The 20707-nt window shown below is 39.6% G+C and overlaps 2 protein-coding genes and 1 long non-coding RNA gene across 6 annotated transcripts; 2 read left to right on the forward strand and 1 right to left on the reverse strand.

Moving 5' to 3' along the window:
- The first annotated feature begins 1253 nt into the window (after positions 1-1253).
- Positions 1254-6012, forward strand: msl2b (MSL complex subunit 2b). Of its 2 annotated transcripts, none has more exons than XM_051882062.1 (2): positions 1254-2393; positions 3564-6012. In XM_051882062.1, exons 1-2 carry the CDS (start codon positions 2252-2254, stop codon positions 5222-5224), a joined length of 1803 nt encoding a protein of 600 aa, XP_051738022.1. In that variant the 5' UTR covers positions 1254-2251; the 3' UTR covers positions 5225-6012. The 2 variants fall into 2 exon arrangements, with proteins under 2 accessions (XP_051738022.1, XP_051738024.1); XM_051882064.1 differs by lacking the exon at positions 1254-2393 and adding an exon at positions 3141-3448.
- Positions 6013-6793: 781 nt separating this feature from the next.
- Positions 6794-11272, reverse strand: tnfsf10 (TNF superfamily member 10). Its single transcript, XM_051882065.1, has 5 exons — positions 11081-11272; positions 10017-10163; positions 9742-9787; positions 9540-9659; positions 6794-9008 (listed from the first exon to the last, which is right to left on the reverse strand). Exons 1-5 carry the CDS (start codon positions 11270-11272, stop codon positions 8545-8547), a joined length of 969 nt encoding a protein of 322 aa, XP_051738025.1. The 3' UTR covers positions 6794-8544.
- LOC127506010 (uncharacterized) lies at positions 9538-13327 on the forward strand. Of its 3 annotated transcripts, XR_007927877.1 has the most exons (4): positions 9538-9676; positions 10872-11041; positions 11138-11342; positions 11534-13327. It is a non-coding gene; the product is annotated as an uncharacterized LOC127506010 (long non-coding RNA). The 3 variants fall into 3 exon arrangements; XR_007927876.1 differs by lacking the exon at positions 9538-9676 and having other exon boundaries at positions 10170-11065; XR_007927875.1 differs by lacking the exon at positions 9538-9676 and having other exon boundaries at positions 10170-11041.
- The last annotated feature ends 7380 nt before the right edge of the window (positions 13328-20707 follow it).

Below are 20707 nucleotides of genomic sequence, written 5' to 3' on the forward strand. Positions count from 1 at the left end.
ATTAAACTATGAGGCAGTTTCATGATGGAGATATTACTGGTTTTCAGTGCAACACTACACTGCATTTTATTTAATTTAAAAATGTAATTTAAAACCGAGTTTCTGTCTTATCATAAATCACTGCGGTACGCCAATAATAATAAAATATATTCGGACTATTTTAGACCGAGCGGGACGCCAACCGCTGCGGAGTATTACAGTACCATCATGACTAGTCATAGACATAAACAGAGAGAAGTAGCTCCGGCTACAATGTTCTTCCGCAAAACATGCAGTTTTGTTTATTAACCGCTAGAGCGCCAAAAGTTACAGTGTACTTTTAATATAGTATTGTATGATATATATATAATATTAATTATTCTAAGTAATAATAATAATAAATATAATATTTATATAAATATATATTAAAGTTTAGTTAAAATATTCGAATGCTATTGTAATACATTTGTAATAACCGTTTGGCGCAAGAGAGATCCTAATGTACTGTGTGTGCAGAAAGGAAAGAAGAAATTTAAAGCTTGGTATTAAATTGCTTCACGCATTAGATGGCGCTGTTGAAATGACAAATGTGGTGCGTTTTCAGTGTATCGGACAGTTATAGAAAGACAAGAAAGCAAGGTATGTATGTATAGATTGATAGACAAATTTTACTGTTTTAGTATTGCTTTTAGTCATTGCTTTTATTAATCTTCTTACTATGAGCAGTGACGCGCCTTTTATATTTAATTATATTAAAACTTTTTGTGTAGTCAAATTACCTGAGGTGTGTGTGTGTGTGTGTGTATATGTGTGTGTATATATATATATATATAATAATTAGTAGTCAACATTTGAAGTGGATCAAAACCTTTAAAACCTTCTTAGGACAACTTTGAACTTTTTTGATCCACTTCAAATGTTGACTACTGTGTGTGTGTGTGTGTGTGTGTGTGTGTGTATATATATATATATATATATATATATATATATATATATATTTGACTGCTATCCTACTAGTGTGTCTGAATTACTAATTATTTGTTATGTTTATTGTTGTGTTTCTTCTGCCTCTGTTAACCATTGGACATCTTTACTCTTGAGGGGCCACGCCCCACATCATAACGTTTATGTAACCAAGGGAACCAGTCGCCCACACTAGTGTTTAACTCGCGAGAAGAGAACCCAAACGACAGCCTCACAAGCCGGGAAAAATATCGCGACATTATCAGGGAAGCGTCCCTCTCCCATAGCCGTTCTTACTTTGTTCTCGCGAGATGTGGACAGCAGCGCCCCCTCCTTGTTCTAATGCGGAGAGGAAGGGAGGAGAGAAGCCTTTTCAAATACACATTTCAATATCGCTACTGAATATATATCTATACGTTTTTCTCCAAAGAATGATTTGTGCATATGGTGTGGATATTAAACTCGCATATTTATCACGCTTAACACTTACGACGCACTCAAACGAAAGGAAAACGGCAGGATAAATCCTAAAAAGAAGCGAAGCGGCCTGTTTTTGTTCCTGAGGCGCAGCTCACACTGACATCAAACGGGCACTTAACTCACGGCGCTTTGTTACACCCGACCTGAAATTACTTCGCAAGCAAGCACGGTGAATATCTGGCACCTTAACGCACTGGAAGGCTTGGTGCACAAAAAGCGGCCTGTTTTCTTTTTTTGCAGCGGCAGCGCCATGAAAAGCGGCGGACAATAACAAGAGTGACGGTGCTTGTGTGTTGCCCCTATGATCTGAGGCTGATCACGTATGTGCACGACAAGAATAATAAATAAACATATGGAATAACACTGCAAGTAAGGACTGCATTCATCCAGGATAAGACAAGGAGGCAATCTGTGCTCTGTTTGAATTTGATGGTAATTGAAGGCCCGGTAGGGTGAAGAGCGCCACCAGTGTGGTGTTGTTGAATAATAAAAAAAATAATGCAAAAAATTGTGCAAATGCATCGCTGAATGTGTTTTCAATCGGATCAACGTGGATGGGCTTTTATCCGATGACGATGATGATTTGGCCGTATTTCGTGCCGTGGAAGAGGGGCAAACGTTAAGATGGAGTGGTTTTAATGCATGCGATGTAAAGACAAGCATATCTGTTGAAATCTCCCTTGCATTTCACACACGACGGAATTGCACGCGCAGGTTCATCGACATTGATGATACGTGGGCTGCTGGCGGGACTGAAGTCTTGTACTGTCGCTCCTTTTCTTTTTTTTTTCCTCCCCGAACTGGATCTGTCTAGCACGACACTGCTGAGATGAACCCGGTGAATGCGACCACTCTCTACGTGTCAGCTTGTCGGTCGGTGCTGCAGTGCGATCCCCGGGACCCCCAGGCTTTGGCGGAAATCTATAAGCTCTTGCCTTTTTTCAGACAGTCTCTCGCCTGCCTTGTGTGTGGTGAGAGCCCGTTTATTCTGCTTCATCACTGCATGCTTGCATGATCACTTGTGCTTTATCGCTGCATGCTTTATAGCTGCTCTCGAAGCCCCACCGACCATGACACACCCCCATTGAGTCCACAAATTCCTGACCTGCAATGACAACTGGAGCCTGGGCATTTAGACACAGCAGTGCATACAGGCTGTGTGTTTATAGATACATGGGGGCTGAATAGTAATGCCTTGCCTGCACAGTCACATAAAACTGGCTGCTTGAGACAATTCAGATTTTCCAACATCTTAGATTCCTGCTTCACGGGGTTTAAATATTATAAATATAACGTGCATATATATACACACACACACACACACACACACACACACACATATATACATATAGTGTGTGTATGATACCTGCAAATTTTATTATTTTTTTTACATTTAATAATTTTTATTTTCCACAGGGTTTCAAACATTGAAAAATATTAAATGTGTATATATATATATATATATATATATATATATATATATAATTTATTATTTTTGTGATATTTTCAGGCATGCACATCATTATTTATAAATATATTATTTTTTTTATATAATTAATTAGCTATAAATGCTCTTTTTGAGTGCAAATAATTGATTGTAGTCAAATTAATTGGTCAAAAGGTGTGGGAACCCTGTTTGCAGTAATGCTTTATTTGGAATAAATATTGCTATATATATATATATAATATATATATATATATATATATATATAGCTGCTGTTAATCCATGCATATTTTTTAATTGCAAAAGTAATTGATTACTATTTGTATTAAGCAATGCATGTTTACACGATGTGCTTGTGTTTATAAGAACAATGCATTTGTATTTGCCTTTGAGATCCCTGTTAACCATCTGCTGAGAATGTAATATGAACCACATCATGCAACATCACATGACCCTTAAACATCAGGACATATATTTTCTTGAAAGTTACAGAACCATATCCTATGTGATACAATATAGTGCTTGTATTATGTTGCTTGTGATCTACAAAACTAATTACAGATCAGAGTGATCATTGTAAAGGTACAACATCCAAGCAGCCTATTTAGGCTGTGATTTGAGTAGTAGGCATATTGATATTATCAAAATACCTGTTGTGTTGTTTCATGGTCTAAACATTTTTTCTTTATTTATTTAGGCAATTTGCTACAAGATCCAATCGCTCCTACCAATTCCTCGTGCCAGCACTATGTCTGTAAATCGTGTAAAGGCAAAAAGATGATGATGAAACCGTCGTGCAGCTGGTGTAAAGACTATGAGCAGTTTGAAGAGAATAAGCAGCTGTGCATCTTGGTGGACTGCTACAGAAAGCTCTGCGAGTATATTGCAGATTCTCCTCTCGCCCAGCACATTTCAAGTACTGTGGGAGGGTCCCCAGACATCCTGGCTCTGTTGAATGAGGGCCTCTCATTGGACAGCAGGCAGGGGGAAGAGTCACTCTCCCTGAGCTTGACAAACCAGTCCCCTACACCATCAACCTCAGAAACGCTCCCTGACGAGGGCCAGTCCCCTTCGACAGAGATCAAGGAGCAAGGCCTTAGTCCTCTAGGGTTGAATGGTCTCCAGGACTGCAATGGTTTGACCAATGTGGAGGAATTGACCGCCAGTTTACCTTCACTAGAGGCCAGTGTTCCAGACTCGGTGGAGAGTGGGAGTGACGAAGTGAAACAAGAGAGTTTCACAAATGAGATCCCAGTGTGTGAGGCAGTGGCAGCTGCTGGCGAGGAGCTTTGTACCAGCACCATGGACATTTGTGGCTTTGGCGAGGATATTAAACATGATGGCGGGACTCTCCTCTTGAGTGTAGAGGAAGTGCTCAGGACTCTAGAACCAGACCACGTCACCCAGGATGAGTGTCCTGCTATCTTGCAGTCGCCTCTTGAACCTTCGGGGAACTTAAACGGACCTTTTGCCTCCATTGACTCTGCCCGACAACTCTCCTCGCTCCCACATGACTCACAGGAAGTTCTCGTGCCCCAACACCCGACATCCCAAAAGAATCCGCAACATTTGGGAATATCCTGTTCCGCCGTGACCCCGAAAATGCCTCGGTCCAACCGGAAGCGTTCGCGGTCGGAAAGCGACAGCGAGAAGATTCAACCCCTACCTATTTCCACCTTCATCCGCGGCCCCACGTTGAGCGCCTCCGCCCCTGTTCCGGTCAAGTGCGAACCGAAATCTCCCGCTCTGACTGTCCCCCATATGGCGGCGGTGCCCAACGGTGGCGGCCTTTCTAAGGTGGGCAAGACATTACTGGTGCCTGCTAAAACTGTCAAAAAGACCCTTGACCACCATGGACCCAAAAAGGCGTACACTAAGTCCAAACAGGGCACTCCGAAGTCGAAAGAGAAGACGAAAGAACGGATTCTGACAAACACCCTCATTCCCGGGAGCCCCACCAAAGTGGTGTACAAAAAAGCGCAAGAGAAAAAGGGCTGCAAGTGCGGCAGAGCAACTCAAAACCCAAGTGTTCTTACATGCCGTGGACAGCGATGCCCCTGTTACTCCAACCGTAAAGCCTGTCTGGACTGCATATGCAGGGGCTGCCAGAACTCCTACATGGCCAATGGCGAAAAGAAGCTGGAGGCCTTCGCGGTGCCAGAGAAGGCACTCGAGCAGACAAGACTTACTCTTGGCATCAACGTCACCAGCATCGCAGTGCGGAACGCCACTGGTAGCAGCACTGGTGGGATGCTTAACGTGTCCACGGCAGCTGGCTCACCTGTGGCCTCCTTCTTGGCTACGGGTCCACACGAAGACAAAGGATTCGATGAACCGTTGGACATGAGGTTTGACTGAGTACCAGATGATTCTCCTTTAACATCGCCCTGTATTCCAAACCGGCTTGCTTTCAGTGTGGCGGCACTGTACCGAGGGGCTGATGCCAGCAGAGTCAGCGAAAAGGCAGCTACTGTGATTCTGTTCCAGTTCACATTATCAATTAAACTAGTTATTGCTGAAGCTTGTGCCTTTAAATCATTTGTACTATTCTTTTTGGTTTCCTTGCACACCTTTAGGAGCGGTGAGATGGGATAATGGAAGTCAAGAGTTTCTTTTGGTAAAGGTTTTTCTTTCCAATATTTTTTTTTATATTTTAGTACAAGTGATCTATAAGGCATGATCTTTGGCAAGATTTACCTGACCTCATTGTTGTGGGTCACGTTATGTGCATATGTGGAAGATTTTCAGTTTGTAGGTTAGGGGATGAGACCTGTTAAATGAATGGTACCCTACAGCATCAGTAGAGACTGGTTGTATTTATAAACAGTTTTTGTACACAGACTTACGGAATACAATTTAAAAAGTACATTTTATGATATATTTTGTAAGTTACATTAACAACATTTGCAGTATTTATTGGGTATCACTTAACATAGATTACGGTCCACCCAGGGCATCAGCTGGATACCATTTCTACAGATGCAAGTCACACAGATGCAGTATGTACGGTTTTTCTGTCTAAATTATGTTGTTGTCCTGATTGTGCTAGTTTTTTGCTGTCTCAAACTGTTATTTTTTTCCCTTGGGGCATTTAAATACCTGTAATATAAATGTAACATATTTCCACAAAAAAAGAAAAATCCTAACACGACTCTTGTTTTTCATTTCAAAAGTCATTAGGGACTTTAAGCAACAGCTACTGATGGAACGGCAGCCGGAAGTAAACGGTTAACTGTCATAGCTAAAGAACACAAAAATCACTAAGCAACAGTAAAGAGTACGGCGTAGGGGATAATTTAACCATTTGACAAAATACAAAAAAAAAAAAAAAAAGTGATTTTAAAAGCAAGAGAATGGTTGCTTTGGGCATTTAATGATACACAGAGACAATTACAATGCCACATAACATTAACTTTATTAATCTCACGGTAAATCAGCTATTCTTCCGTAGTAGACGGTTACAGTGTAACGTCGCGAAGTAGCAGTAAAAGTTGCGCATGCGCAATAGAACGCCAGATTGCCGTTGCCTAAAGTCCCTATTTTATCATACTACTAGTTTTTTTTTCCTGAAGGTGGTTTTATAAATCATTTTGACAAGTTTAGAAAGGTGGTTTGAATGATAAATGTATTAATTAGTGTGACTATATATATGGAATAAGCTCAACACAGCTGCACAGACGTGCTGTTAAACAGGGTGCTGCAAACAATTACAACAGTGTATTACAATCACAACAAGACTTTGCATATGTTGTCCATATGTGAGTGCGTAACTTGTACGGCTGTCCATGAATGAACTGTACATGTGCAATGTTGTTTTTCCTGGCCGAGTCAACCAGAAGTAACATGAAGGTGGGTATATTTTGTAGGAGACAGATCCACAGCATCTTTTCTTTTCTAGTGCAAAAAATTACTTTACAGGGGCTGACATAATTAGTAAGCATAGTTTTATTCATATTCCAGCTCAGGAAAAGTATAGCTTAGGTTCATTCAGCCATGATAAAATCCGTATTTGTACTGGTGTAGCATCTTTGACTAGTACCTTTGAACCATCTATACTGCACCTGAAACATCAGAGATTAAAATTATAACTCTTAATCACTCATGTTCCAAAGAACACTAGATGGTTAACCGAAACGTCTATAATAGTGTAATCAAACAAACCTTGGGGTGCAGTAATGCACTGGATCTATGCCCAGTAATTGTATTTACGAACATTTACCACAAGTGGGCAGAATACAGAGAAAAATGAACTGCTATTGTCATAAAATGCTGTGTGTGCCTCAATAATTTGCATATTCATGGCTTCTTTGTTCATGGGAAATGGGTGTAGTAAATCTGATCAAATTTTCTATAAAACATTTTATTCACGTTGCCATAATAACAAGAAAGAGATGACTAGGTAAAATGGGTTTGCTAAATAAAAAATGGCAATAAAAAATAGCCTTGATACAAAAAACTTGACAGCTCCAGTGGACAGTGGCAAATATTTGAGATATAATAATATGTACTGTATTACACCAATATTTTTGTAACGTGTGTGTGATTATATATATATATATACACACACACACACATTTACATAAATTATTAAATAATTAAAAAAAAAATTTATATTAACTCAAACTTGAATGCAATACAGTTACATGGTCTTAAAATGAATCATATATAATATAATGAATCATCCAATGATTGTTTTACCAAAATTATGTATAGTGTACATATTTAATATGAAAATTATGGCCTGGATAAGAAAAAAATATCCAGAAGGGGAGAACACGGTGTACTGTAACGTACATAGTTACTGTTTCAGATTAAATGTTACAAAAATAATCAAACTGAAACGCTACAAAAAACATACTAAAATGTAGAAGGGTGAAAAGACGTGAGTGTCATCTCAGGTGTCTGTACATTCCTCAGTATATGTTCAGCGCTGGTAAATAAATGTATATACAAAAGACATTATGTACAAAACAATTTACCATCAGTGATTTTCACATTGAGCGAATTGCAAAATTAATGCTTTAGGAATGAATTATGTAATAAAAATCGCTCACTCCTTCACTCGCACATACAAACACATTAATAGTGCTGAAACTGATGATCACAATATGTCAATAATACAGTCAAGGCATGAAGATTCTGTACGTCTCTCCGACTGCATTTCTACATCCCAAATATGCAGTTTGTCTTTGAAAAAGCCAATGCAATCACAGGTCCAAAGAGGACAGAAGTGCACAGTAAAAGCCCGCAGCTCTTCTGCAGGCGCAAGAGTCTTGCTTAAAGTCACACCTTCTTTTTCCTGCCTGGACAGACGCACCATGTCCAAACAACTCGCTTCCAAAATGACCTGGCAAGCCCCTCGCTTTTCGTCGCCCCTCCAGGCAGACGTGCTGGGATTGAGCTCCAACACATTTCACCAAGAAACTGATTTACGATCAGATCCGCTGGCCGAATGTAAAAAAGCGCCAAATGTTTGCACCTTTCCGAGCTCTAATCAATCAACGTTAACTGTTTTGGCAAGAGACGGAGCATCTCGGCAAGAGCGTCCAAATGTTTTAAGGCACTTGGCATCTGTTCAAAAAAAAACCTCAGGTAAAAATACCGAGCAAGCCGAGTCTTGTCGCTCATCTTGGAGTTCAAAACAAACCGTAAGGTGTGATTTTTCTGGCTGCGCATCACTAGCTGACCAAAAACGCTCCGAAGAAGCTCGACTTCTCGTCCATGTCGATGGTGCTTACGTTGCTGACCGTCACAAACACCCTGTCTCCTCCTCCAAGCTGAAAAAGCCCCGCTTGGTAGATGGAGTACAGGCCGTATTGGGTGTCACGTGACCAGCATGTCGTCCGGGCGTTTTTCATTAGCAGGATGGGCACTGGATACGAGCTTACTTTTTTATAAACGTACTGCAACATCGGTTTCCCCCGGACCGATTGGCCCGATGTGCCATCCTCTTCCCCGTGGTCACTTTCGTCCTCCTCGATGAGCGAGTGTCTGAAGTAAGTTTGAGAGTAGATGTAATAGAGGCCAGCCTGAGGTACCACCAATTCTCCGTCACTTAACTCCACGTTCTGGAGGAAAGCCAGACCTTTTTCGGACTCCCACGACTGGATTTTCTGGCCGTAGACCTTCCTGTTTGGTAGACCTGCATTGTCAAGCCAAAGAGAAGGATTATGGGTCGGGTTTGACAGAAAAGCTGCATTGTTTCAGCATTTGGCAGGCGAATGGAACGGGGTGCTTGTTTCAAAAACTCGGCTCAAGTTATAAACCAGCTTTTTGTTTCAGGCAAATGGCCACAGAGATATGATGAAACAGTGTGTTTGGTTTTTTAAAGGAGGAAGGCATGTACTCTGACCTACATTAAAGGTTTTATGAGCTTCCTTTTCAGGAAGCTAACATGAAAACAATGTTTATTTCCAGGGATGCAACATTGTTCGTGCAATTTTTGCATAGCAAAGTGGTTTTATATCTGATTTGGATGTTATCCAGTCAGTCCGCATATCTCAATGTACTTTAGAGGTGAATGTGGACTATGACCCAGAGATAAACAAGCTATAATGAGTTGCTGCTGCTGTTGTTGTTGTAATAATTCAGTACAAATACAGAAACTGAAAAGAGTCAAACTTATCAAGCTATCAACAAACCGAAATCAAGTATTTGCTGGAACAAGACATACCTCCTCCATCTTTTTCTGCCTCTGGTATATAGCTTCCAGTCACATGCGCTGCGATCTTAGGCCGAGGAGAATCATCTTGATCTTGGATCACCAATGAGGGAAGTACACGCGAGACTTCGTCTGCAAAAATCCCAAAGGTTAATTCACTCGTGGCTCATGCCTTCATACAGTATAAACTTAACCTGAATGTGCTCTGAAATACCTTTAACGGCAGATGAGATTTCTTTCTGATAACGACTGGACATTGACTGTTAAAAAAAGAAAGAAAAATAACAGATTAAATCTCTGTGTTCACAACGAAAGTTGTCAATAGACCAATTCTTCAGTATTATTTCTGAAAATTGGGTTTCCTCTTACAAAAATTGAGTAAATTCCTGTAGTAATTAAAAAACGAAAAACGATACAAGTCATAAATGGACTCATTGTCTGCACACTGGCCAGCTTTATGACTTCACGGGCCTCCTCTGAAGCGGATACCTTTTCAATCAGAAAGTGGAGCTGTTGCGTGACCTGCCAGCAGGGGTCGTCTTTTCCCTCTGCAGCGTTCAATTCCTGACCCTTTATCGTCCTTAGGTTGGCGCGCATTAGACACGACACGCTGCTCTTGGAGAAGGTTTCTTTCATCTGTGAATAAAACATGTTTTTAATACTTATGATTTTAACAATTATAACTAAATATTCTGCGTGGTGACCAAGTCACAAGTCACAGTTAAGCATTTTACATATGCATGAAATATGAATGATTGTTTTGCATACATAAAACGCAAACATTATGACATTATATGTAGTTGTTTTTATTTGAATCAGGCAAAATATGAGTATGACTACTTTAATGCGATTTTAATGATGTTTATATACATTGCAAAATTAAGTCATTTCGGCTTATTTTTACATGATGATTGTTTGATCATTTTTGCACCCAAAAATAATATATTGTAGAAGACATTTTGTATTTATAATCAAATGCAAATTGTAGCTATTTTTAATCGTATCATTTTTGCATACAATGAAATAACTACAATATTATATATTGTCACAAGATAACTGAAATCGTATACACAGAATAAGAAATCTTACAATGTTTTGCATAGCCATAAAATGCGAAATGAAGCCTATCCATTCTATAAATAGCTATTTCGTGAAATCATTTCTATTCATAGTGCACAAATTAAGACATTCAGTGCTTATTTTGTATTTATTATACAATAATAATGATAAAAAGATATATTTTGCATACATAAAATGCAAGCTTTTTCTCCTAAAAGAGACTTTTTTTTATCAACTTTACATTGCCATTGATTGTCGTCTGCTGTTGCTTAACTTGTACTTCAGGCTCCACTGAACGACCTGTTGGCAGCTGTCCACTAAACAAAATGCAGTCAGAAACCTCAGCAAACGAACAGAGAAACGCACTCATTCGCTCCAAAGTCTTCCATTTACTGCATTTCAATGTCGCAACATGCACAACAAGGCGTCCAGACAAACTTTGCAGAAGTTCTGAGGTAACGTGCAGGAAAACGCATAAGGTACACGGCCCTTACCGTCGATAAGACGTTGCTGAAGTATATGAACGTTACAGCCACTGCTATTGTTTGCAGGAGAATTGCAGCCAGCAACAGAAGTCCGATATACTGCATGGTGTGTGAGCTTGTCATGCTGACCATTGCGTGTGTTACTGCAGCTCGAGACAAAAGCTGGGGCAGAATTCCTTCTCTCTTCATATGAAAAAGCATGGAGGCGGGGCAGCGCTTGACTATCAAGGAAACAAAGTGCAAGATTTGCTTTCCTGTAAAGATAATGCATGTAAGAACCTCTTTCGTTTTTGCTTTTATGATCAGTGTAATCAGTTTTTATGAAATAATTACGTCTGAGACGTAGTTATAAAGCATAAAACCTGTCTAAATTGATCATAAAATCGTTTGCCCTGCTGGAAAATTCAGTTTAAAGAAACAGTTCACTCAAAAATTAAATTCTGTCATCATTTACTCCCTCAGGTTTTTCCAAACCCTAGGGGTTTCTTCCATGGAACACAAATGAAGATATTTGGCAGAATGACAAGCCTTAATCACTGTTCACTTGTATTGTAAAGATGTCTGTTTGGGTTTCATGGGAATAAAGGGAAGATATATACAGATTTGAAACATCAGGGTGAATAAATAGTGACAGAATTTTGTCTCTAAATTCATATCATATTTGACACATACATTTATAAGGCCTCTAAATTATCAACAAGCTCGAAATTCTGCAGTTGTACATGGTCCTTCTGCTCTTTGATTTATAGTTTACTTTATTAATCTTTTTTTCATACATCATACTTGTTTATCCTTTTAGTACAAAAAGTCCACCTTCATGTTGTGGTACACGTCTTACTCCTTTTGCTGTTAAATCTTTAATGGTTTTTATAAAGTAAGTGTAAGAATAACTTATGGTAGTAATATTTCAAGATGAACATTTATTGGTCTGAAGCAACGTGTGTTTACTTGATTATCCATACATCTTTTTTCCTTTTAGAAACAATTGTGTTAAAATAAAAAATGGCTTTTGAGGAACATTTGTTTGTCCATCTCTCAATCAACCAGGGTTGCCAGGTTTTTGTAACAAAACCAGCCCAACTGCTATTCTAAACCTGCCCAATCACCAGTGCTGCCAATTTAGCGATTTTGTCGCTACACTTAGCGACTTCCCTGCCCCTTTTGAGACTTTTTTCAACAGCCTAGTGACAAATCTAGCAACTTCTTGGACAAACCTTATCTAGATTCCGTGACTCACATTTACTGATCTATATTTATATTAATATCGATCAGTGGACTCGCCAGTATGAAGTCATCTGGCAACATTTAGCGACCAGATTTTGCTACTTTCAGCTGTAGGCAAATGGCTTCAATGCCAATCACGGCCAAAACTAGCCCAATCGGGGGTCCTTTCAACCCTTGGCAAAAGTAGCCCAATTCTGCAGGACTTGGCAACACTGCAATCAACATTGTATTGCTTTGCATTATATATTTTTTCCACCAAAATTAAAACTACAGAGCTTTGATCATAAGCATTTAAATATCATAATACTAAAGCCCGGAACACACCAAGCCGACGTTTTTGTTTTTGTTCATCGGCCGACTAAGTTTTCTCAGTGCGTTCCACACCGTTGGCTGAAGTTAGTCCTTTTTTTCAGCTGATTCGACATTTTGAATCGGCGTTAGAGCTTGTCGGTCAGTTGGGCCATCCTATCATTCTGATTGGCTATTCAGCTACTGCCACCTGGTGGCACACAAAGGCATTTCTTCTTACGCAGGCGTAGAACGGACGTGCTACTTGACCGTCGGGTGTCGAGCGTCGGTTTGGTGTGTCAGGACAACTTTGGACCCAGACACTGCCGACGTGAGCCAACCCCGCAGTCTGCTTTCGTCGCCACTAGTTCGTCGCCATCGGCTTGGTGTGTTCCGGGCTTAAGACATGTTATTTGGAGATACCAAGTTACAACTGATAATTATATGCATTTTATGTAAGTCGTGCTATATTGTTACCAAAATCTAATTGAATTTACAAGCTATCTTTTTGGCCATATAAATAACAACATCTGCACCAAACTGTATATTTTGCTCAGTTTGGGTAGCTGGTTTATAACTGGCCTAAGTTTATCATCATTGGCTGGTCCAAGTTGGCTATAAGTTTGTCTAAATTGGAAGAACATCTTGGACTAGAACTTGAACTAATGTCCAACTTGCATCAGCTAATGACCAGCTAGAAACCAGCAAAACTTCCAAAACACAGGGTTTAAATGAATTAGTTGTTTTGTATTAATAAACGGATGTATTTTCATTTAAAAACATGTTTATTTTCATGAAGATTCATGTATTGTTCTAATGTAACAATGCGCTGTTCTTGTTCGAGAAAACATGACCAATTCTGACTGTATTTGATTTCTAACATGTGGTTGCAATCTGGTCCCATTTAGAAAGTCTAGGGGGTATTTCATGTATTGTGCTTCTCAAGGGCCGGCCATTTTTTGCCATCTGATTTAAAGAGCTATTCTGTTACTCCCATCAACTTCAGCTGACAGGTTTTGGTGGGCCCCTTTAAAACAAAGTCAATTCTAAATTTCAGTGTCTAAAAAGGAAAAGCTATGTTTTCTTCTTCTTGTCCAACCATGTCTAACTCCTATATACGCTATATATATTTTTCACATGACAAAGTTATTTGCTTATGACATTCCAGGTGCTCCGTAACACAGTCTTTACGCTCCAATCCCAAGCCAATGAACAAATTTTCCAAACTCAAAATGTTTAAATAAAAACAATGCTGCTTTTGTGCCATCCACAAGTACGATCATTAAGTTTAAATACATAATGAATATGAATAACACTCTTTAAAAACCATTACTGTTTCCAGCAAAGTGTATTTACTCGTTAACCTGGAGGTGCTTACATGTTCTCTCACATTACCATTTATAGATGCTTTTAAAACGACTCCCTATGCGAGTTCACAGCAGAGCAGAGCCTTCTGAAGCTCCATCCCGCTTCACAAACGTCAGCAAAGTTACCCAATATTGCTTTTTTTTCATGGACTTGTTTGTGCCAGATGTGTCACGCTGAGATTAGATCAGCTTCTATAATCAACAGCAGATGAACAGAGGTGACCAAACAGACTTCAGTGATCTCCTGGGACAATGACTGTGACTTCCTCCTAAAAAGTAAAGCTCAGCAGAAAATGGAGGGTGTGCTTCTTTATAAAGGATCAGCAGTTCTATTGAGAAGAAACAGTCTGAATGACAATACTTGTTGTTGTGATTGTTCAGACTGATTCGCAACTCCAGAGTCAAAGCTAGAGATTATACAGCTAAACAAAATGTCCTTGCATGTAGAACAATTGGTATGAACCTTGTTCTTAATTCAAATATTTCTTTTGTTTCCACACCCATTCTCTTTCGCTGTTTCTTTCGCTCTATCTCTGTCAGCCAGCTGCGTTTCGACTGCGGTCTCTGAAGGCCACGGTGTTGACATGTCCTGCTCTGAATCGCAGGCAACCTAAACAATGCAACAAGCGGCACTGTGGATCTGAGCATATCTGGCACAGACATGGTGAAAGGGAGGAGGAGGAACACAAAGAAGGAGAAAAAAGAAACACAGCGGCAGGCGACCAGTGGACGGGCCGGAAACTTGGGATTTTCCAGCAGAAGCGAATGCAAAGTGTAGATTTGGCTGGGTTTGTTTTAGCTGACGCCAGGAAAAGCTGCAGCCAAAGAGTGACAAACTCATCCCTTATGGTGACCCTGCCACATTTATACATAAGCAGAATGATCTGAGGATGTCTTTTATGTGTGTGTGTGTGTGTGTGTGTGAGTCTGTGGGTGGTGTTGGTGTGGGAGGTAGCGGAGGGAGATTCTTCTCCCCATGAAACATGACTGTAGTCTGGCGCCATGATTGACCGATGTCCTGCACCGGAGAGAAAATCCTCCCCCACTGACTCCCTTTTTCTTGGAGCTGAATTTTTAAGCAACCCCTGAATGCACAGGAACGCTCTCTCTCCCTCACGGTAAACTATCACACTTACAGTTTTCAGCAAGAGGAAAAATCCCAGACTTTATCTAGGGAGCAAATATTAATACGATTTTGGGTGGGATCTTTTAACTTGGGCCAGTAAGCAACAAACTAGCAATGCATTAGCAACTAGCAACAAGCCAGAACACATAGCAACGCCCTGGCAACAATCCACACAACACCCTAACGATGACAATCCACAAGTGGACAATGCTAAATACAGATGTAAACGGGGTGTAAAACGTTTTGAGCTTGTCCACTTTCGACCACTTCTAGAGGTAGTCAAAGGCCTTGTTTCCCTGGTATTAAGGTATTAATTCCCTGTTTCCCTGGCCCTGTTTCCCTAGTATTAAGGTATTAATTCCCTGTTTCCCTGGCCCTGTTTCCCTGGTATTAAGATGCGTTTTGGTCGATCGGATCACAAGTGGACGAGGGAGACACATACCTGTTTACACCTGGTATTTTAATCCATCTCTTTTGTCCACTTTCAACCACTTCTGTCCTGATTTCTTCAAGGAGGGTCTATGGGCGGGTAAATGTATGTATTTTTTTTAGATCTTTCGATCTAATGGACAAAATAAGCTCACACAATTTACATATGAACGCGCCTGGAGATGACAGAAAAACACACAGAGAGCATTAGCTTTTGTTTCTGCTCTGACAGCCGCAATACCACGCCGAACGCTGTGAAAAAATCAGGAATGGTGAGAGAACATTGTGCTTGGTACATTTTTCGTCTTCAAACCAAACTTGGGTCTTTAGCTGACGAAGTTTAAATCGCCTCTGGGTAGCGCGCTTCCCATAATGTTTACGCATTAGGTCAGTAGGCGGAGAGTAGGCGGTCTTTTGCGGTTGTTCGAACACATTCAACCACGTGAGCGTTTACACTATGAAAGCAATCTGGTCAAATGCGTTTTCGACTACCTCTGGAAGTGGTCGAAAGTGGACAAGCTCAAAACATTTTACACCTCGTTTACACCTGTATTTAGCATTGTCCACTTATGATCCGATTGACCAAAATGAATCTTAATACCAGATGGAAACAGGGGAAACGCTCATGTCACCTACTCACTTAATGTGTAAACATTATGGAAAGCACGTTAGCCAGACGGGAACTTTTTCTGCTGAAGACAGACAAGTTTGGTTTGATGACGAAAAATGTACCAATCACAATGTTCTCTCCACCATTCCTTCTAAAACGCACTCACCGCATTCGGCTGTCTTGCGGCTGTCAGAGCAGAAACGAAATCTGCTGCTCCCTGTATGTTTCTCCGCGCTCATATGTAAATTGCGCCAGGTTATTTTGTCAATTAGATCGAAAGATCTGAAAAAAACCCATACATTTACCTGCCCACCCGTGAAGAAATAAGGACAGTAGTGGTTGAAAGTGGACAAAAGAGACGGATTAAAATACCAGGTGTAAACGGGTGACTTGTGATCCGATCAACCAAAACCCTGTTTCCCAGGTGGAAACAGTGACACAGTGGCAATGAATTTGCATTGGAAAGCACTGCTTAAACTTTTGAATGTAATTCTGCATAACAAAAACCTCAGGACTGTTTCATATCAGCCTTAGGTTCATTGCAGTTATATAGAGCTGAACTGTGATATCATTGTGTAACTATGTGCTTTTTCAAACTGATAGCAAACTAAAGTGAGAACTAACGATAGGACCTTAGTGTTGGTTTTCCATCCTCAGGGGTTTTTAAACGAAGCTGCAGGGGCTGTAAAGACTTGACAGACCGCTGATGAATGTGTGATCATATCCGTTGAGAAGAACATGGGGGGGGTTCACAGAGAGTTACGAGGCCTTGATTCAATGCTCCATTGCACTTGGGGAATCAGGAATTTGGCTAGAGAAAAGGCCCCCAATTTTGGGGGGCCCCACTTTATCATCTGAAAAAAATTTCTGTTAGTGTCAAATGCTCAAAAAATGGAAAACAGAGCAGGAGGAAATTAAGAAGGGGTGAAAGAGTAAAATAGTTTGTGGGAGCTATAAAGTCATAGGGGGTGGGGTGGGGGGGCTAAAATGATATTCTGACATGCCTAAGCCATGCAATCAAAGTGCCAAGAGACTTATAGGCCGGGATACAAGGGCGTATTGTGCTTCTCTGTGACATCACTCCTGAGTAAGTGGGAAGGGAGACAGGGAGATTCCCAGTTTTCCCTCTGGGGTGAAAAAGGCAGAGCTTGATGTTGATTGCCACATCGCCATGTGGGAGGATTGTCCTGAGGGGCGGCCTGCCCTCCCTCCGTCCATAGCCATCAGAGCTTAAATTAATGTATGCTATTCTAAGGGTACGTTTACACAACAATGATGTACTAAAAACGGAAAAGTTTTTCCTTTGCATTCATCACATACAGACGACACCATTGTCAAAACGATCCCCGTTCACACTGATCCGCGAAAATGACTAAAAACGCTGTATTATTCTGCCAGGCCAGTAGTTGGCAATGTCACTTTGTAAAGAAACACTACACGCCTGTAGACTGAACATGTAATACGCATATGCATGATGTCAGTTTTCACAAATTCACGTTTTTGTAGTTTACACTGAGATGATAACGGTATCTTTTTCGCACTTTGAAACCCATTTTCAAAAGTTTGCATTTTCAGGGCCCCAAAACAGGTAATTGAACGGCCAAAACGCATAAAAAGTTTTACGTTTTTAGTTGAAAATGGTGTTGTGTGAACAGCCCCTTATTGAAGTTTTCAAGCTGAAATGCACTTCAGGTCAGAGATCGCTGAGAATGTCTGCCACGAACCACTAAGGAGGAGAAGATTTTCTTAGCTGATTTATGTAGATGAAAATGTTAAGACGTAGAGGGGTGGTTTGTGCTGTTAGACTTGGCAGTGTTTCTCTATTAAGAAGCTTTGAAAGCCAAATGGTCATTCTTGGGTGGGGTGTGATAGATGATCTAAACTCTGCGTGCAAACACGTAATCCGACATGTCATCAGAAAAGTATAAGAAACAGGCTCTGTTTTCATCAAAATGTCTCGCCTATACAAGCTTGGTCACTCGATGTACTGTGAGCGCTAATGCTGGACAAACTCATGTCCTTGAGTTAAACTACAGTTAATCTTATAGCACTTCAGCTTTGGTAAATAACATAAAAAGTTATGTTATAAATAGTTATGTCAATTAATATTTAATTAATTATATATATATATATATATATATATATAATTTAAATTATAAATTATATGTGTATATACAGTATACACATATATTAAACTTTTATGTTAGATGTAAATATACAGTATATATATATATATATATATATGTGTGTGTGTGTGTGTGTGTGTGTGTGTCTGTATACAGTATACACTATATACATATGTTTATACATATATACATATGCAAACTTTTGTTAGATGCAATTAATTGCAATTAATCAATTTGACAGCACTAGACAGTGCTGTCTAAACAGTCTAAATTATGACATACTAAATCATATTTTAATAAAAAGTCAAAATTATGACACACCAAGATAAAAAGTCAAAATTGAGTCATATTTATGAAATATTTCATTTTAATTTCATAATTATTACTTTTTATGGCATAATTTCAATATTTTATCTCATAAATATGACTTGAATGTCATAATTATGATTTACCAAAGCATGATTTTTTTTTCTTGTGTGGCAGAAAACGGCTTCTGGGATAGAGCTCAGATATTTTCACAAACAACCATTTGTAATTTAAATTTCTGTATCATCAATGCGGAAGCGGTTGTTCAGTGTGTATGTGGCATATTTTACCAATGAATTTGGTTTTGATTAACTTACAAAACAGTTAAAGTGCCCATATTATGCTATTTTAAAGGATGATAATTTTGAGTTAAGGTCTTCACAATAGATTTACATGCTTCCAAGGTCAAAAAACAGTTTAATTTTATCATTATATATATTGCAGCATCACCTCTTTTCTCACGGTGTCTAAAATGGTTTGATACAGGATCCAGTCTCTCTAAACCCCTCCTTTTTTAGAACCTACTCTGCTCTGATTGGTCAAATGACCCAGTCTGTTGTGATTGGTCTACCGCTTTCAGCTCGTGTCGGAAACGAAACGCCCATTACCATATCTGAATTTCAGCTCTGAAGACTTCCTCAACATTTGATAGACTATGATAACAGTAACGATGGAGTCGGTTTTACCATATCAATTCGAGCGTGAGTCCTCATCTTTTGGAAGAGCATGTGTAGCGATTTTCTTTTGCAGCACAGAAAAACATGTTCTCAACATGTCAAAAACACGAAACAAACTTTTCCAGACCTCAGCTACAACTACAGTGTTTGAGGGCGGGTCAGAGTAGACATTGTTCACGGGCAGCCAATGAAAACCATAGGGTGGGCATTATGCAAATTTGTTAAAAACCTACGTAGACTTGTGCAGGAAATAAGACTGGATTTTTTTTTTTTTTTTTTTTTTAATAAGACTAGAATTACCGACAACTTGTTTCAGGCAGTTCAGAATTTTGGGAGACAATAACACTATTTATCATGCACTTTGTTCTTTGAAACATTGCAGACCTTTTACATTCACAAACAGCTATATAACACTACATGAAAGGTAATATCTGAAAAAGAATAATAGGGGCACTTTAAGCAGTGGAGTGAAACTGTATTTATTTGTGTGCACATTGCCAGAGAACTTTAACTTTCTTATTTTATTGTTATCGAGCTGTTAGAATTGAAATCTGGCCAAATAGTTAACAGACGACCCTATTTTTTTAAAAAATTTTAATGAGTGTCTAACTGGCTTCTTTGTCATCAGCTCAGGAACATTGCTCTAAATTTTGACAATGAAGTGCTTTACAAGGAAGTATGAGGCTTGGCTTCGTGCAAGCAACTACCCTTAAATTCAGGAAGCAATGAACAATGTGAAAGATAACATTCCTCCAAGCTCTAGGTATGTGAACTCTTTGGGTTTTGTTTTCCTTTGAAATAATCACGCAGCGTTTAATCAATGGCTACTCGTATTACTGTGCCATCGTAATCTAGGTGGGATTTGAGACGTTGGCATGAAAAATTCTTCCTGAAGGCAAATTATGCAAAGTTTGAAAACGCGTATCGGGTTATGTAGCTGCTGGGAACAGGAACTGCCTCACACTTTGCCATCGAGCTTCTTGAGATCAAGTTTGGCCATGTGACGTGACATGTCACACTCTTGAGTAGGTTCACATAAAAACATCTCAGCTTTTTTCAGTTTCTCTGTCACAGCATGAACGATAACAGGTTATTCCAGTCAGCAGGATCATCTCGGTTCGGCCTGCAGGCTAACTCTGCCTGTGTTCATTTTAGCAATTTATCCTTCTGTCACAGTCACTTAGGAAAATCTTTGAAAAGCAAAAACAGCACAAATTTCTCTTCAAAGGAAGCTAACAAACTTGGAATAAACCAATTTTTTATATAAATAAATGGGACAAAAAAAGTCTTCTGTTTTCACTTTTTCTGTTTTGCATTTTGTGATTTCAGCAAAGACACACCCAGAAAAGATTATTGCTCTGACTTTGCCTTCATATTTCAATATTATTCTCAGTTATGACTCATTTCAGTTCATGTACGCATTTGCCAGATGTTCATATCCTAAGCGACCTCCAGTGCAGTCAAGGTATAATTTTTTAGCAGT

This window comes from Ctenopharyngodon idella, chromosome 23, assembly GCF_019924925.1.
Source record: "Ctenopharyngodon idella isolate HZGC_01 chromosome 23, HZGC01, whole genome shotgun sequence".
Lineage (NCBI taxonomy): Eukaryota > Metazoa > Chordata > Actinopteri > Cypriniformes > Xenocyprididae > Ctenopharyngodon > Ctenopharyngodon idella.

Excerpts from the sequence above, each read along its gene's own strand:
- msl2b (XM_051882062.1), top strand. The coding sequence starts at position 2,252 with ATGAACCCGGTGAATGCGACCACTCTCTACGTGTCAGCTTGTCGGTCG. Across the intron at positions 2,394-3,563 it reads TCTCGCCTGCCTTGTGTGTG|GCAATTTGCTACAAGATCCA; the intron begins GTGAGAGCCCGT and ends TTATTTATTTAG.
- tnfsf10 (XM_051882065.1), bottom strand. The coding sequence starts at position 11,272 with ATGCTTTTTCATATGAAGAGAGAAGGAATTCTGCCCCAGCTTTTGTCT. Across the intron at positions 9,660-9,741 it reads AATCTCATCTGCCGTTAAAG|ACGAAGTCTCGCGTGTACTT; the intron begins GTATTTCAGAGC and ends GGATTTTTGCAG. Across the intron at positions 9,009-9,539 it reads GGCAGAAAAAGATGGAGGAG|GTCTACCAAACAGGAAGGTC; the intron begins GTATGTCTTGTT and ends TTGACAATGCAG.